Here is a 17,506-nt window from a genome sequence, read left to right on the forward strand (position 1 = left end):
CACATTATGTTTAACAACAGAAACTGTTTCATATAGTTGATATCAATAAGATCTCATTTGTGGTTTCAAGGTTGGCATGATATTTCTTTTGATAAAGCATTTTCTTTAAGTTCTTTACAAAAGTTCACTCGATTGCCTGTTGTATTCATAACGTAAACATAGCCTACATGGACAGGTGTGTAGAAATGCCCATTTATTTTGTCCTAAAAACACTTGGTGGCCGTCAATATCCCACGAAAGGGCGGCGGAAGGACATTAGGCCCTATTATTTTTCCAATTTAAAAGTACCTCTCACTATTTGCCTTTTTTATGGTGCTGTTCCTATTTCCTATAAGATTTCCCTTATTTCATGGTTCATTTGACTTGCAACTCCGGCTCCCTCTCACACTAAACCCAAGGGGAGGTTTTTCACTCACTTCCCATTGGTTGCCGGCTGGCGGCTCTCTCATCACAGTAACATTCCCATTCATACACCCTGCGCTCCATACACCTTCTCAAAATAACTTACTGTCATCCATGGTAACGACTTTGAATAGACGGGACAAATTATTTAAATTGGGGAATAATTAAACTGAAATAATAGACGACTGACAACATAACGACAGGTGAGTGAGGAAATTACATTTGTAAGATTGCGACTCGTAGGCTATTCTAACCAGCCACAAACCTCTGTTTATGCTGTGTGTTTAGGGACCATAAATCAATTCCACTGTTTTGTTACTAATTCTGGATTAATGTAGCTTGCCTTTTCATAAAACTATCTAATTTATCAAGATTCAATGCCAGTCTGGTTTCCATTTAGATTAAACAAATGTTTCATGTGATAAAAATTACAAGTAGTTTATTTTTCGTTTACAAGTCATGTTTGTTTTCGAAATGTGTTTTAGTTTGTCCTAATTTAACTCGCTTTCATGGTTGCTTGATGAGTGAAAACTGTGGTTAGAAAAAAGTGCAAAGATTAGGGGAAATCAGTTCGTTCTCATGTATGATGGATAACAGCAAGCTCTCGTGCAAGGTAATATGCTTAAAATGTAACACTAGAGGCTTCCAGTCCACGGGCTGTCTCAGAGGAAAGTCACTGCAGTTATTCAACAATCCTCCTGAGCCGCGAGTCGGCTAATTGTCTACATATGCGGAATTCTATGCTCTTTTACCATTTAGAAATTGGATGCATTTGGGAAACTTTATGAGGCGAGCCTAACGTTTGCCTACAGGAGCTGAAAAGACGAAACATATTGGTCCCCTACAATTATAAATCGTGCCATGATCATAAGCCCCTTGGATAATGTTTCAGTAGCCGGTGCTGAGGCAGAAATTCAATAACCAAAACATTTCAGCCAAACGTGAAAGGATTCCATAAAATATGTGAATGTGGGCCTATAAAATATCTGATCAGACACTAGTCAGTCCGTGTGTTTTATATTTATTTATTTGTTTGGAGATTGCTATAACATGATTTCTGGATGTAAGAGTGGTCCATTTGTTTTCATCGTATTTCGAAAATGTGATTATTTTTAACATAATGCCGCTGTGGATTTGGGGGCCCTGCACAATGTATTGTAGGCCTATAGTGACAAGTGCTACTTTACCTTTCGGTATTCCCCGTTTTCACAATGACAGTGAATGTCTCCTGTCAGTGGATGTGAGTCGAAATTAATGAGTCTTTGGCCGCAGTCTTTGCACTGACAATAAAAAGTTAGTTTTCATTATCCACTCGTTCTGGAGACCAGTGTTTGTCTCAGTGTAATTTGCTTGATGTTAGGAATGTTAAATGCTGCATGTGCCAGCCTTCTTGGTAATTGCACACTGAAGGAACCGCTAAAGACACCGTCCTCGAGCTGCCCTTTCACCCAAGACTTTGTAAACTGCACTTATTAAAGCGAAAAGTGTTTCAATATGTGGTAAGCTTTAGGGAGAAACGTGATGGGGGTTGGGGTTGGGGCTCTGCTGCCCTGCTTTCTCCACATGAGTTGTCTATCGAGAAAGTTAAAGTCATTCAACCATGGTAGTGGTTCTGGTCATCATGAACAGTGGTATCATGCATGACAATATGTGATTGGTTGTTAGATTATCATTGCGCCAACAAATATGTGACGAAGGAAACAACACGGCAAGGACGGTCACATGTCTGAATGAATCAAGTCTGTGTTCGATAACTTACAGTGGGCCTATGAACCAAATCTGACCCTATTCCTTATTTCAGTGGAAGTGGTTGCACGGAATGGAACGCAATTCACAAAACCGCAAGGTGCTCGTGCGCGCTCCTGAGATCTCTCTCTAGCTGTGGTGGTTATTGATAATTTTTTCAATAATTTACCCTGATATCACAACAGCATGAACAATAGCAAAAGGCTTCCGAAAGTAAAAAGGTTTTCAAATTGTTTATTTAATTGAAACCACAATATGTGGTCTGAGGCTTGGAGACTTGGCTAAAAGTCTGTATATATAAAGAATTTTACTTGAGGGCGAATTGAAAAAATATCTAAACAAAACTCATTTGATAACAACTAGAGTGCAGAAAACTGGACTGTTAGCCTGAAGGGAATATTTTCAGGAGATCACAGCCATTGAAAATGCACAAAGTTTGCATATTTAATTTATCATTAAAAAATGAACTAACAAAAGAGTCAAAGAAGTATGAGTTAATGGATGAATGACGCTTGAATGCTGGCTGTGTGGATGCTAGTCCATTATGAAGAGAGGTTGTTGATGGTCGAATGCATTACTGAACGAGTGGGCAGGAAAGTTTGTTATCCCAGTGTTATGTCTAGCCTACTGTAGCTCTTTTACCAATAGGAAGCGGAGTCGTTCTTCCACCAATCAGACATAGCTATCATAGCTATTTAGATGTGACATATTGGCATGACATAACATGTATTATTCCCCACGCTATAGGCTTTATTTGTCATTACATTGTTATTACATAATGAATTATTTTCATATGCATTGAACCACAATTGATGATCAATATGCACATTATTATAAGTATTATTATACACAATATTAGCATATTATGAATATGTTTTACTAATCTATTTATTTGTGTTGTTATAATTCTTTTATTGCATTGTTATTTTAGAATATATTTCACTTTTTCAGTTTTTCCCTTTTTTTTGTGCTAATATTCCTCTACTTTCTCTAGGGCCCGTTGAACACTGCTGAACACCTCTCGGCCCTCTCGGTTCTATGAACATGTTTCAGACGGTGCCTGACACTTCGTCTTACGTCAAGGTAAGACAACATCGTCTCTTCGAGAAGGTAATTTTGGTGGACGTTCTGGGTCGTCCCTAATTTTATATTCATGGCGATACTTTGCTAATAATTTGCATCTGCTTGTCATTTTTACAATCTCTATCGGTTTGCCTACCCTACGCCTAATATGAGCGGTATATTGAATAGGTATCCTATCAATTAAATCTTGGCACAATTGCCTCTCTCTATTCCATTGTTGTTATCATGTTATAACCGTTCTGCAGAATAGTCCTGTATTCAAACATTGTATTGGTAGTCTACTGTATAAAGTGATTCTGTTCATCTGTCTGGACATCAAGATTGATTTAATTTCTTTGCCTTCAGTGCGGGACCGGTATAGCACATTATTATATTCGACATCATGCGGTTTTTGTTCTCTCTCCGCCACAGTCTCAAAGAATGTAAACAAAGCAAATAGTGGACATCTGGTTTTCACGTTTAAAACTCTGCATTGAATCACATGGTACAGCGCGTATTTCTTGCAAGCGGACAATGTATAGGCCTTGGGACGATTTGTTTGAAACGAAATATGCATTCCCATTGTTAATCTTATATCCTACATTAAACTGCACAATCCAGGACATGCCATAATCTGACTTTAGGAAACTATCAGTGTACGTTCAGTCGTCATGTGTTGTGTGAGTGAATATGCCTTGTCATTGTTCTGCCTGTTGAGTGCTCATCATAACACATGAACATTTCGGCAGGCTATTATGTGAGTCAGGCTGTTTTAAAATAATATTGGAAATGTGATGCCATATCTTTCATAGATCATTGGTTGAAGACCAATTGCATATAGGCGGAGCATGTATGCTTATGAAAATGAACAATTGTGCTTAGTCAAGCCATTCATAATATCTTTAGAATCAAAATATTCAAAGAGTGACTTGTTATGTTTTGGCGACTTATTTCCCTTTGCATATAAGGGCTCTTTTCATACAGTCATAACGTTTGTAGCGCTCTGCAGAAAGACTTAATTTTCACTGGCCACATTGCTTGAGTCCTCTGAACAATTCCCGATTTGTTTTGGGAGACTTGAACAGCAAGGAATGTTTGAGGAGAAAATGTGTTTTGAAGTTACCCTTTTTGCTCCCTAAATAAGACAAAAAGGCAATAACTAGGAAACCAATCCAAGAACCTGTGCAAAGTACTCTTTGGTTAACCACTGAATGCTTAAGATTCCTTAAGCAACGCACATTTCAGATAAAGTAGGTCAGGTCAATGAATATCGCATTGTCCTCGTTTTAATCGAAACCTTCATTTAATTATTTTGCATTTTGGGGCAAGATATTGGTTAGAATGTGAACCAGGCACGCCTCAAGGCAAATTTTAAATAAATATGCTGCTTCATTCAAGCGAATCCATGGCCTAGCATTTGTTTTGTTTGGTTAAGGCCAGGCGAGACTGAAGCTCTCCAATAAAAATAAATCTCAAATTAATTATGGCCCCGAGCAAGGGACCAGACAGTTAGGTCTTGTATGCTGCAGTCTCCGCTTTTTGCCCTGAGTATTTTTACTTGTTTTTTCTTTTTGCCGAGAGAGGGAAGGGGCTTACCAGAACTCTGAAGTCTAATGAACATTCTTAAATGGCCGATCCATATCTATGGCTATGTAGGCCTAGTGGTTAAAATAATAGGCCAAAAAGGTTTGTCACATAAACAAATTTATAGAAGTGGGTTTTAGTAGGCCTAAGGTTAGTTTGTTTGGTCTTTTACTAATTAATATTTGTTCACGAATAATATAAACATAGGCCTCTTTCAGTAGGCTAATAATCTTGACTAATAATTATGACGAAACCTTTAATAATACTGGCATAATCATCGCCGTTATAATTTACCATTAGATCATTTGGTTACATTATGGATATGTTTAGGCCCATATGGGCTATTCTTGCGCACTTGTAAGCAAGTGAAGTTGTGAAGTGCTGTAAATTCACGATGAGCAAAAGGGCAACAACTTAAAAACTGAAACTAACCTAAGTGGTATCCACCCACTTCTTGTATTGTCCAATGGAGGAGTTATGGCTTCCCACAGCTCGTGGTAAGAAATGTCTGGCTGTCAAGTTTCAGCGTCAAGCCAGATGTTCTGTGGTTCGCTGTATAAACCAACTTGCATCTGTTTATTGGCCTCCGAAAATGCTTGTTACCACTGTATTCATTATGGCCTTGGCGGATCCCGGGATAGCTTTTCTCTCTTTGCATAAACCTGCATGTTTCGTGCGTAATGGCGTGAGTAATTTGATAAGCGATAGACTAGCTCTTACTTAGTCTTTAGTTTTTTTAGTGATTTGCCTCGGTTACTGTGCTTCTATGGCCAACTCAATCAATATTGCCTGGTGATTTCAGAGTTTGGTCACATTATTCCTCAAGTAACCTCAGGTGTCAACAAATCACACAAGATTGTGTTAGCGTTCTACGGGTTATTATGAATATTTGAAATAGGCCTACTTATATGGCCCATAAAATGACAGTCGTTCACTATTAGGCATACTAGTCAATAGGCTATTTAAAATAATAAACATCTATTCTTTTCTAGAAGTTAAGCCACACCAATGCCCTCTGCTATTGCAAACGGGTCTTAAATGGATGGAATCTATAATGAATATTATACCATGACATCATTCGCCCTACTTTTATTTTGAACGAAAATGAACGAAATCCAATACATAACCAAAACAGTGGAATGTTGAATTAGAAAAAGTTACGGCCACTAAATAGTTAAACAAGGTGTCTCCCTTAATTACACGAAGCTAAACTGGCCTCAGGCAGGAGAAGCCTTGACCCCAAGCAGGATCCAGATGTGGTGGTCTCGAGGGGGCCTCTCCCGCAACAGACCCCCGAGTCGAGAGCAGACAGGCCGGCCGTCTGTCAGTCGCAGCGGCGCAGGATCGGTTTGGCCGCTCTGTGGCCTTGCCGCTCCCTCAGGCAGAGCCCTATTGGTCTGGTCACGTTCAGAGCTGGCTCCATGTCTAGCATCTGCGCTGAAATTGTGTCTGAATTGATGAGGGCAATTTCCAAAGGTAGAGGAAAAATGTTTGGGGGTGGGGACAGGAGATGTTTGTCCAAGGCTCCAGTAGCCTAAGGAAGAAAGTAGTTCAACTATAGCCTAGGCCTAATAATACAATTGTAATAATAATAATAGAAGCCTATAATAATGTAATAACATGTAATAGCAATGTAATAACATCTCACGGGAGTAGGTATACTTCATCATTACATTAATTAATAACACATTTATTCATGAACTAAACTCCAAACATATTAATATTAAGAGAGGGGGTTCCCCTTTGCAATATTTGGAAATATAGGCCTACAATCCATCATAATTCCCTACTGTGTTGGATTGCAGACGCACACGTGTAGAGCAGACCTTGATCTGGGGCGCTGCGTGCTTGGATTTTATTAATGGTGTTTCAGGAAAACGTCACTGAGGCTTGGAAGGCTATAACAAAGAGCATCAACCCTTGCCACAGGTAGTTCAAGTTCGTATTCCTCTTGGTTTGATTTACAGTTAATTTAATCAGCACTCTCGAGGAAAACATCTGTCTGCTTTGAAAGTGCAACTATTTTATATCTCCATCTTGCAGTGGAAACGCGAATATAAGATGTTAAAAGAGTAGGGGATGAAATAGGCTAAAGTAAAATCAAAATTGTGAAGAAAAAAAATGGACGCATTGCATTAAAAGCAATAAGGAGATTTTAAAACAATATGAAATCACATAACATTCTATACCAGTTTAAATTATTGCTTTTTCATTGGCAAATGAATTTAACATAATACATGTATATTGATGGAATTGATGAAACAAACTCGTTCGCCAGTGTCTGTGACGTTTGGATAAAAAAATGACACAAATGTAGCCTACAACAACATATGCATAACGCTGGCAACCATTCTGTAAATATTTCAGAGTAAAAACATTAACAGCGGGGGGAACACGCAATTGTTTTCCCTGCTTATCTCTTTGGGACAAGTATCCTGCTTTTTGGAGCTCCAATGAAGGCAGGGCTTGCAGTGACACACATAGCTTCCTTCTCAAAAGCGGTGACTTCACTTCCCAAATGTAGAGAAAAAAACTCCCGGTTAACTGTCTCTTTCTCTCTGCGACATATCGGGGGCTGGAATTAATTCAGGAGCGTGTCATGTTTGGAATATTGTTGGGGTTCGCTGAAAATTGCGCAAAATGGACGGAACTATTAAGGTAAGGGTGGAGGACTGTGTGTACGAATTTGTGAGAGCTTTGCTTTTCGGAGTTGCGCCTCCTTTTAGCATGAGTTGCTATGTTTCTGAGCAGTAGCCTACAATGTTGGGCAATGAACGGATTTTTATTTTGCTTTAACCAGATGTCCTTCTTTTTCCTCTTTATCCCGAAGTTTCCTTTTCCTTTAGGAAACTTTGAAAGGGAAAATAAGCTTTGGTTGGATAAGAAACGTTTAGACTCGATATATGCTTTCAATGTTGGAACGAGCGCGTAGATGCACATCTGCAACTAAACAAAGTGCTAATTTTATTCAGTGAAAAGTATGAATTATATAACAAAATGGAGAACAATTATTTGTCTCCAGTTGAAATAGTGTTGGCTAGGGATTAAGCAAAATGTAGGCGATATATGGCTGTGTGGTTATATGAACGTGCGTTTCTTTGTAAGGTATTGGTGTGTCAAAGATGTGGCTGCGCAATTGTGGTGGCACGGTGCCCGGGGATCCTCTCACAGTTCATGGTTCAAAACGTTACTGATGGTGTTTTGGTGGCGTTTATTATTCAGGCTGTACAAGGAAGTAGAATCCATGAGTAAAACCATAGCTTTTTAACGCATATTTTCGGTTGTAAAACGAGTGTTGAACACTTGCCATTTTTAGTAGCCTTATCAATAGCCAAAATGTCATTTGGAAATATCACGGAGTGATTTAGAAGCGAAAACTGCGCATCCCCTTCTTGTAATTCATGAATAACAAAAGACTCACAGTCTTACCTGGGTAGTTATACTTAAATTGAACACAAAAGGTCATTCATAATAGGGAGCGCGCATATCTTAGTCTTGAGGGACGGATATTCAAGCGCGGTCCTCCATGTATTGAAATTCCAGATGCAGATGTTTGATGGTTAGGTCACTGCATTTCGCACCACGGTATTGTGTCTTGACTTTGAGTAGACATAGCCGATAGTCAAATAAAATTAGTCTGCTCTTATTTCTAATTAACTGGACTTTTATAATACCCATGGAAACGTATTGTTCTGCCAATGTGTTTTCTTTTGATGTTGAAAGAAGCGGGTTTGTGTGGTTGAAGTGGCGGCTGGGTATGGTGTAAGTTTTGGAACAGTATAAGCGTTGACTGCACAGAAAACTTGAATTTATATTAAATCATTCTCACCCGACTGGTTTGTGATTGTTTAATACACAAACATGCACAATAGAAATATTTAGGCCTTGTGAAATGATTGTTAATATTCTGCTAAATTGTGATGATGACTATATAACAATAATTTAACAACAATAATGACTATATTATTATGAATGTATCAGGACTGTGCATGTATCCGTGTGTATATTTGATTGACTACAAACTGTATTCAGACTTTACTCATCAAAGGAGGGGAGGGGGGGGGGGGGGTTATCGAGCCATGAGAGCTTCCTGTTCTGCACAATCTGGTTTCCTGACAGGTTTCCCTTTCCTCCTCAAACAAAGGGCTGGAATGCCTCCTGAATCGCATGCTGATGGGTGTGTGTGGAGGACACAATAGACGTGTGCAGTCTGGATGGAAGTGGTGTACTGGGTACTGGCACTTGGTACTGGCACGCATCGTGAGGCATTTGTGAGCCAGGCCGTTTGGCTGTAAGGAATCTGTGGTGGCCCGGGCACGTGGCAACTTCCACTGTCACAGTTTCCCAAGAAGAGTTTAGAAAGACCTGTTAGTTTATGAATGAGGGTTGTGAACAACATTAACCTATGTTGAGTTGATAATGGCATCATATGGTACCATATAATTATTGATAAGTACTGTAAATCATTTAGCGAAAGCAAAACTTGGAGTGCCTTGCTTTTTGTTCCCAGTGAATGTTATTTTGTAGGCTACTTGAATAGCCTACACGGGAAGGGATGTTAGCACAAGATGCTCAGAAGAGAAGAATGTAGATCAATGAGTGTAGATAAATGAACTTTATCTCTGTTGCACCCTTACCATTGGCAGTGTGTGTGTTCCACATTGATACAGAATCAACATTTCAAATAGACTCAGACTGGTGTGTTAGATTGCCTGTTTGGAAGTGCATACACTCACATTATTTTTAAAACCTGTAATCTTGATAGGCACATGCTGATATGTCAGTGTAAATGTAACGTGCAACAGCCATAACAGCAGAGCTGCCCTTATCAGGAGACATTGAGACATTCCCTCACTGCTCTCAACATATCATCCACAGACCAGGCTAGCTTCTGTGTAGAGTATTCTGATAGGGCATATGTCTGCCAGACTGCTAGTGTGCAGCTATGATTGTTTGACTGATGAAATCACTGGCACGTCTGTCCAACTCTGAGGGCATTATCAGATGCTGCCACAAAGTATCATCCATCCAGCCCTCCCAATGAATGGCCTCAAAAGATGTCACCTTGGTCAGTTTGGAACCGTTGGCACATCACAGACACATACAGTCAGTGTTAGTGAATTTGTACATTGAAGCATTAGTTTGCTGGAATGCACTGTACTGTATGTGAATATGCTGTATTATTCTGATTAGCAGTGAAGATAGAAATCCCCATCCCAAGATTAGACATCTCAGGAGATGAGTACACGGGCTGTAAACAGCAGACTGGCCACTGCATGTATCACTGCAACTCCAGTCCACAGGGAAAACTCTGCTTCACTTTTTCACTTGTTAGGACTCATTGGCTCTGGTTAAGGGCTTGTAAGTGAGCATTTCACTGTAAGGTTTCACCTGTTGTGTTCAACAAATACAATTTGATTAGATTTTTGAAATCTAGCCCTTGTAGCCTTTTTGATCCATGTTTGCTATTTCGTGAACAGTCAGACATGTTTTGATGCGTACATACAGAACTTTGTTCTTCGACGGGGGAAGAACTGTGCTAATGGCACATCTTTGTCTTGATATAGGATGTTATCTTTGAAAATATCTGTAATCCCTCAGGATTACAGATATCTGTCTAATCGGTGACATCAGATGCTACCAGATCAGATGTGGTCAGACATGAGCCTAATCCTTGAAACAGCTTAACTGTAATGACTCTAGATCCGTTTGTCTCTGTTGCTGCTGCTTTGTTTCACTAAAATGTGTCATTGACAGAGCTGAGGCAAGGCAGGCCTCACCAGCTCATTCATTCATCGTAAACAGAGGTTTTAAAACTGATTTAGCTAAAAGGCTGCCACAGTCTATACATACCTGTATATCTCATAAATACTGTACATCTCTTTGGCTCTGTGTATAGGTTGTTGTATGTCAGATCATTGGAATAGCAAGTATTGTATTCCCATTAGCCCATATACATCTCTGGAAATGATAGATCTGATATGTATTCCATGCATCAGTTACCAGACATGAGACAGAACACGTGGACACAGACAGAGGAGAGTTCCAGTGGAGCCACTGCACTGGGGTCAATGTAGAACTGACCCCCTTGCTGTTCCTGTTGATTCTTCAGCTGCTGTTCCTTCTCTGTGGAAGGAAAACGCAGACTAGATCTTGTTGTGCGTAGTAGTCATCAGGATTTTAGTCATGTTTGAAGTCATGGTAACATCAACAGGAAGCTGTAGTTGCTACATAGGCCCAATCACTATATACACAAACCACTTAGGATGCCAGATTGCGATATGACACATAACTGCACATAATTACTGTAAACAAAATGTATCTACAACAAGTGAGAGATTGAAGTTGTGAGATCACAGGTTCTCTCTGTTGTTCTAGAGGTGCCCCCTCTATAATCTGTTCCTCCTCTGGCCTGCAGGAGGCACTGTCAGTGGTGAGTGAAGACCAGTCCTTGTTTGAGCCTCCTTACACTGCTGCTGCCCCTCTACCCAAGACAGACATGACTGCATCTGGCACACAGGACTACGTCCAGCCCCACAAAATCAACCCATTACCCCCTCAGCAAGAGTGGATTAACCAGCCAGTCCGAGTGAACGTCAAGAGAGAGTATGACCACATCAATGGATCCAGGTACGTTTGTCAGTATGCACAATCCATCTCACTAGACTCCAGCTCTTATGTCTTCGTCTCTGCTGATTTGAGTTGATGTTCCCTAGATTAGTCTATATTCAAAAGGATAGTTGTTCATAACAGTTGCTTGTGCACAGTTAAATATGATTTTTGTCCACCTTCTGCAGAAAGTGAGCTGTTCATCTACCATTCACTCACTCACCTGACACTTATATTTCATTGGGCTATCTCAAGCTCTGCTCCATTGGCCCTGTGGTTGGTCTATATTGCAAACGATTTTCATCTCACTTTAATACATGCTTAGAGCCAATATAAACATGTCTTGTCTCTCTCTGACACTGACACTGTGTGTCTGTGCAGCAGGGAGTCCCCAGTGGACTGCAGTGTGGGGGGTAAATGCAATAAGCTGGTGGTGGGCAATGACACATCTCAGATGAGTTACGGAAGCTACATGGACGAGAAGAACGCTCCGCCCCCCAACATGACCACCAATGAGAGGAGAGTCATCGTCCCCGCAGGTAACAATGACCTCTATAATATAAACCACATGGTATTTCTTTATAATGAATGAAAATCACATATTGTTTTTTCTTAATTTCCGATGTTATTAATTGCTCAATACCTAGACCTATTAGTACTATGACTCCACATTCCAGGCTGTGAGAAAGGTTTATTTATTTGTCATTTTTCTTCCTAGTCAAATAGAGGGCCTATAAACATGCTATTAATTGGCATACATTTTCTGATGTTGTAGAAATGTTTTTGTTAGCCCCGGATGTATTTAGCTGGGTCACGGGTGAAGGCTCTTTGATGCTTTTGTTAGTCATGTTTTAGTTTACTCATGGGAGTATGACTAAACACGTACAGGCAACAGAGGTCTGTTCAGTCAAAGAGCTCTTTACATTGGCTAATTGATTCACATATTACAGAGTATTATTTATGAGGGATAAATGCTTTGGGAAACACTCTCTGTCAGTCTTGGAAGAGATTGATGGTACATCAGATATACTGTAGAATAGATGCAGGTGTATGATTTCACTCCATCAAAGTATTACATAGGCTACACAATCTGGGAAAGGATGGGTCAGATACATTCATTGAAAGATGGATGAATGAATAGCTAGATAAATAAACAAGTGAAAATAACGAATGGATACATTAGCCATAATTTGAAAATAATTATGAGACCGAAACTTGAAATTCATTCTCAATCAATGTGAAAAGAGTGGATCGTCCCGTGCTGTGTACACTACCTCTGTCTTCTTGTATTTCTCCAGATCCGTCGCTGTGGTCTCAGGATCATGTCCGCCAGTGGCTAGAGTGGGCCATCAAGGAGTACGGCCTGCTGGAGATGGACACGGCCATGTTCCAGAACACAGATGGCAAGGAGCTGTGTAAGATGAGCAAGGACGACTTCCTCCGATTGACCACCATGTACAACGCTGAAGTCCTACTCTCTCATCTCAATTACCTCAGGGAAAGTAAGTTCTGGCAGCCATTTCAATTTATCTATACTGAACAAAAATATAAACACATCATGTGGAGTGTTGGTCCCATGTTTCAGGAGCTGAAATAAAAGATCAGAGAAATGTTCCATAAGCACAAAAAACTTATTTCTCAAAAATGTTGTGCACAAATTTGCTAACATCCCTGTTAGCGAGCATTTTTCCTTTGCCAAGATAATCCATCCACCTGACAGGTGTGGCATATCAAGAAGTTGATTAAACAGCATGGTCATTACACAGGTGCACCTTTTGCTGGGGACAATAACAGGTCACTCTAAAATGTGCAGTATTGTCACACAACACGATGCTAGAGATGTCACAAGTTTTGAGGGAACGTGCAATTGGCATGCTGACTGCAGAAATGTCCATCAGAGCTGTTGCCAGAGAATTGAATGTTCATTTCTCTACCATAAGCTGTCTCGTTTTAGAGAATTTAGCAGTATGTCCAATCGCCCTCACATTCGCAGACGTCGTGTGGGCGAGCGTTTTGCTGATGTCAACGTAATGAACAACGTCTTCTCCCGAGTGGCTCAGCGGTCTAAGGCACTGCATCTCAGTGCTAGAGGCGTCACTACAGACCCTGGTTCGATCCCGGGCTGTATCACAACTGGCCGTGATTGGGGGGGGTTTGGCTGGGGTAGGCTGATTATTAAAAAAATAATTTGTTCTTAACTGACTTGCCTAGTTAAATAAAGGTTATATGTATATATATGAACAGAGTGCCCCATGGTTGCGTTGGGGGTATGGGCAGGCATAAGCTACGGACAATTTACATTTTAGTCATTTAGCAGACGCTCTTATCCAGAGCGACTTACAGTAGTGAATACATACATTTCATATATATATATATTTTTTTGTACTGGCCCCCGTGGGAATCGAACCCACAACCCTGGCGTTGCACACACCATGCTGGCGTTGCAAACACCATGCTCTACCTACTGAGCCACAGGGAAGGCCAATGAACACAATTGTTTTTTATCAATGGCAATTTGCACGGCCCCCTGTATGTAATTCCTGAAAGCTTAAAATGTCCCAGTTCTTCCATGGCCTGCATACACACCAGACATGTCACCCATTGAGCATGTTTTGGATGTTCTGGATTGACGTGTACGACAGCATGTTCCATTTCCCGCCAATATCCAGCAACTTCGCACAGCCATTGAAGAGGAGTGGGATAACATTCCACAGGCCACAATCAACAGCCTGATCAACTCTATTCGAAGGAGATGTGTCGCGCTGCATGAGGCAAATGGTGGTCACACGAGATACTGACTGGTTTTCTGATCCACGCCCCTACCTTTTTTTAAGGTATTTACAGTATTTACATATGCATATCTGTATTCCCAGTCATGTGAAATCCATAGGTTACATTGACTGATTTCCTTATAGGAACTGTAACTTAGTAAAATCTTCGAAATTGTTGCATGTTGCGTTCATATATTTTTTCAGTATATGTCAGTGATCAATCATGGAGGTGTAGGACTCTAGTTTCTCAATGATATTTATTCTCAGTGTGGTAACAAACAATGACAGAACAGAAGTTCTCTGTCTCTTCCATTTGCCAGTTTGTACTGCATTCTGACATTGACATACGTCCAATCTCGTTCACCCGGCCATGTGAGAATGCCAGAAAACATGGTTTACCCGTTTTGAATGTTTTACATTGGTCTTTTGCCTGGATTGGTTTTTCATAAAGAGTAGAGGAGGCTTAAATAGCACAGACATTTCAGTCTCTGTTTCTCAGCGCATCGCCCCTGCTTTTGGATGTGAACAGAGTATGCCGAACCAAGGGGAATTTAATGACTCACTGTGTTTTGTCACCATAGTCATCATGTTACAGTCGCCAGACAATGATACAGCCTTACTGGAAAACTGGACCCCATTTCTCCAAAATGGCCACCCTGCGGGCCTTGGCACATACAGCTATTGCAGCCATGAGGACTTAAGAGTTTTTTCCCCTGTAGATAACCATCATCTCTGGACTGTAACCCGCTCTCCCTCCACTTAGGATTGCCTTATTCCACATAAGATGAAGCCCAGGTGCATTGCCTCAGGAATCACACGAGCGAGTGAGGCCTATGTGTTCAGCAGAACACAGGAAGTTTATCTGTAATATACAATGGAAGCTGCTTTGCTGATTAATTGGAAGGCCTTTTGTACATTACGGCCTAGCATGTTTTGGCAGCGAGACACGACTATAAAGAAACAAGGTTTCGCTGCACCAATAAGCAAATGCAATCTATAAGCAAGATACCAGGAGGACAGGCAGCATCTGGCATCTCGTACAGATTATCTGGACTGTGTACCGTTCTGTGCTGTAGAGTTCAGGTTCTATAGACATCAACTGCATTTAATGGAGTTGGTGGATGGCCATCACAAAACATACTAAGCCATAATATTGGAGGCCATCCATAACATCAGTTATTTCAGTAAACCAGTAAATATTTCCATGGATATCCCACCCTCTATGTATGACAGTTATTCTCTGCTGTTTGCACTGTGCTGTACAGCAAGAATAGCAGCTGCAAAATGTCATGACATGGAGCAGGGTGGAGCCATAATGGTTGACTAATTTTAAAGTTTCTCTTAAAAATCGTGATGGGTCTTGCTGTGATGTAATGGGAACTTTATTCTGTGGGTGTCAACAGTTTTCTCTGTGCTGTGCGTGGCGACTGGGCCCAGGGAATAGGGATGGCTGCTGTGAGTATAACAGCCCCATTGTGTTACAATGCAGCATGGACTGGAGGCTCTGTGTGTCTGACTGACCGCCGCTGGGCCCTCTTACTCTCCGCAGAGCAGTTTTCATTAGGAATGGTTGCCGCGGGACTTAGCCTGGCTTAGGCGTCCTGCACTGCGGCTCTACCCCCGCCACCATTCTTTTGATTTAGTTGTTGTGTGTTTTGGAAACAGAAGAGATGCTTCGGAATCCTCCGCTCGGGTATTGAAATTGCTTTGGACTCCTTCCCAAGCCAGGAGACAAATGCTCTCTCTTCGTCCCGTGCCTGGCTGACCAGTGGCAGGCCTTTTGAGAAATGAGCAGCATTAGGGCGTATATTGACGCGGGGCGGTGAGCTCGCGTTGAGGTGGGAGGAACTGTGTGAGTAAAGGCACGACGTCGGAAGAGGGTGGGGAGTTTCCAGGGTTTATCCTGACCTCAGGGCCTCAGATTTGAAACTGAAGCCGATCTCTTCCCCCTGCAGCACAAACAAACATAATCACAGACACGGAGCTAGCCCGTCCAGAACGCAGACCTCTGGCTTCACTCACGAGGAGAGGTGGAGCGGGGCTAAGCTCTCGGTTCCGACTCAGACACACATACACAAGGAGAGGGAGAAGCAGGCCCTGGAAGTTTTTAGTGATTACAGGCCGTCTGATGCCTCACCCTCTCCCGTCCTCCGCCTCTCCACTCTCCTCCCAACCCGACGACGGTCTGTCCTCGACGAGCTGGAATAATTTCATACACATCTGTGTACATCATGTGTGTTACTTTGGGGTCTGTTTATTGAAACTCTGATTAACATTCTTCAGTGTCATTAAGCTTATTCACTGTAGGCCCGAGCAGGGTAGGGACATTTCCCCTCCCTGCGGCTATACGCTAAAAGTAACAACACACGCCTGTCTGTTTTGTCTTAGTCATACACAGGGAGGAATATCATATAAATGCTCATGCCAGCAAGGCATTCTGCACATATCTGAATATCTGTCTCCAGCTGCGAACAGTAATAAGGGTGGTTGCCTGTGCATTATTTTGGCCCCATTGTTGGTCACTTATCCAGATTTTCTATGCGATGGCCTCCCATTCTCCAATGTGCTTTCAATTTAGGGCGCAATTTGAGAATTTGTTCAAATTAGTCTGTCAGGGAGGGACTGCTGACTGTTTGCTTTATTGCACCCATGTAGGTCGGTTTGATACCACATGTGCTGGAACGAACCAAGCACAGCGAAACCTCCAACAAGGAGAGACTGTATCCTCAGACACAGAGACAGGAGAAAGGTTGAGAGAGAGAAAAAGAGAGAATGAAAGAGTGGGAGTTTTTATTGAAGTGCGTGGAAATAGCCTGAAGTGGCTCTGATTAAGTGCCATAGGAGAATAGCTGCATTGCTTTCTTTCCCAGCTGTCCCGGCTCTGGTCTGGTCTGCTCTGTGTGGCTGACTGTGGCTGGAAGGATTTACAGAGTGATAAGTCTGGGCTCCCAGCCTCCCGGGCTGCCTCTGCTCCTGATCCTACTGCTGCTGATGGTGCAGCCCACTCGAGTGTGGGGACATTCTCAAGCCCTCAATAGTTTATGCAGACCATAAACATCTGGGCTGAAGGCTGCAGAGGAAAAGGAGATCTGGAGTTCTCTCCTTCGCAGCAAGTTACTCCCAATCTCTCTCTCTCTCTCTCTCTCTCTCTCTCTCTCTCTCTCTCTCTCTCTCTCTCGCTCTCTCTCTCCCCTTCTCTTTTTAGGTTTTTATGGAGCTCCTCCTGCATTAGTTATTTCTATTGGCAGATTAGCACTGCAGTGGAGGGGCTCAGAGGCCTGGCTAACTCTGTTGTTAGCTGTTAGGTACCATTACACAGCACCTCTGGTTGG

The 17,506-nt window shown here is 41.6% G+C and overlaps 1 protein-coding gene across 8 annotated transcripts in view; it reads left to right on the plus strand.

The window, feature by feature from the left end:
• The first annotated feature begins 423 nt into the window (after positions 1-423).
• LOC106612965 (Friend leukemia integration 1 transcription factor) overlaps positions 424-17,506 on the plus strand; it is a 35,412-nt gene continuing 18,329 nt past the window's right edge. For 2 of the 8 annotated variants that reach the window (XM_014214698.2, XM_014214704.2), the window contains exons 1-5: positions 424-605; positions 3,143-3,258; positions 11,213-11,424; positions 11,785-11,942; positions 12,702-12,905. In XM_014214698.2, the coding sequence (XP_014070173.1) occupies positions 3,187-3,258; positions 11,213-11,424; positions 11,785-11,942; positions 12,702-12,905 (646 nt within the window). In that variant the 5' untranslated portion in view covers positions 424-605; positions 3,143-3,186. Of the gene's footprint in view, positions 606-2,967; positions 2,986-3,142; positions 3,259-7,170; positions 7,453-11,212; positions 11,425-11,784; positions 11,943-12,701; positions 12,906-17,506 lie in introns of those variants that run through there. The other 6 variants (XM_014214699.2, XM_014214701.2, XM_014214700.2 and 3 more) reach the window with 6 other exon arrangements.

This window comes from Salmo salar, chromosome ssa09, assembly GCF_905237065.1.
Source record: "Salmo salar chromosome ssa09, Ssal_v3.1, whole genome shotgun sequence".
NCBI lineage: Eukaryota > Metazoa > Chordata > Actinopteri > Salmoniformes > Salmonidae > Salmo > Salmo salar.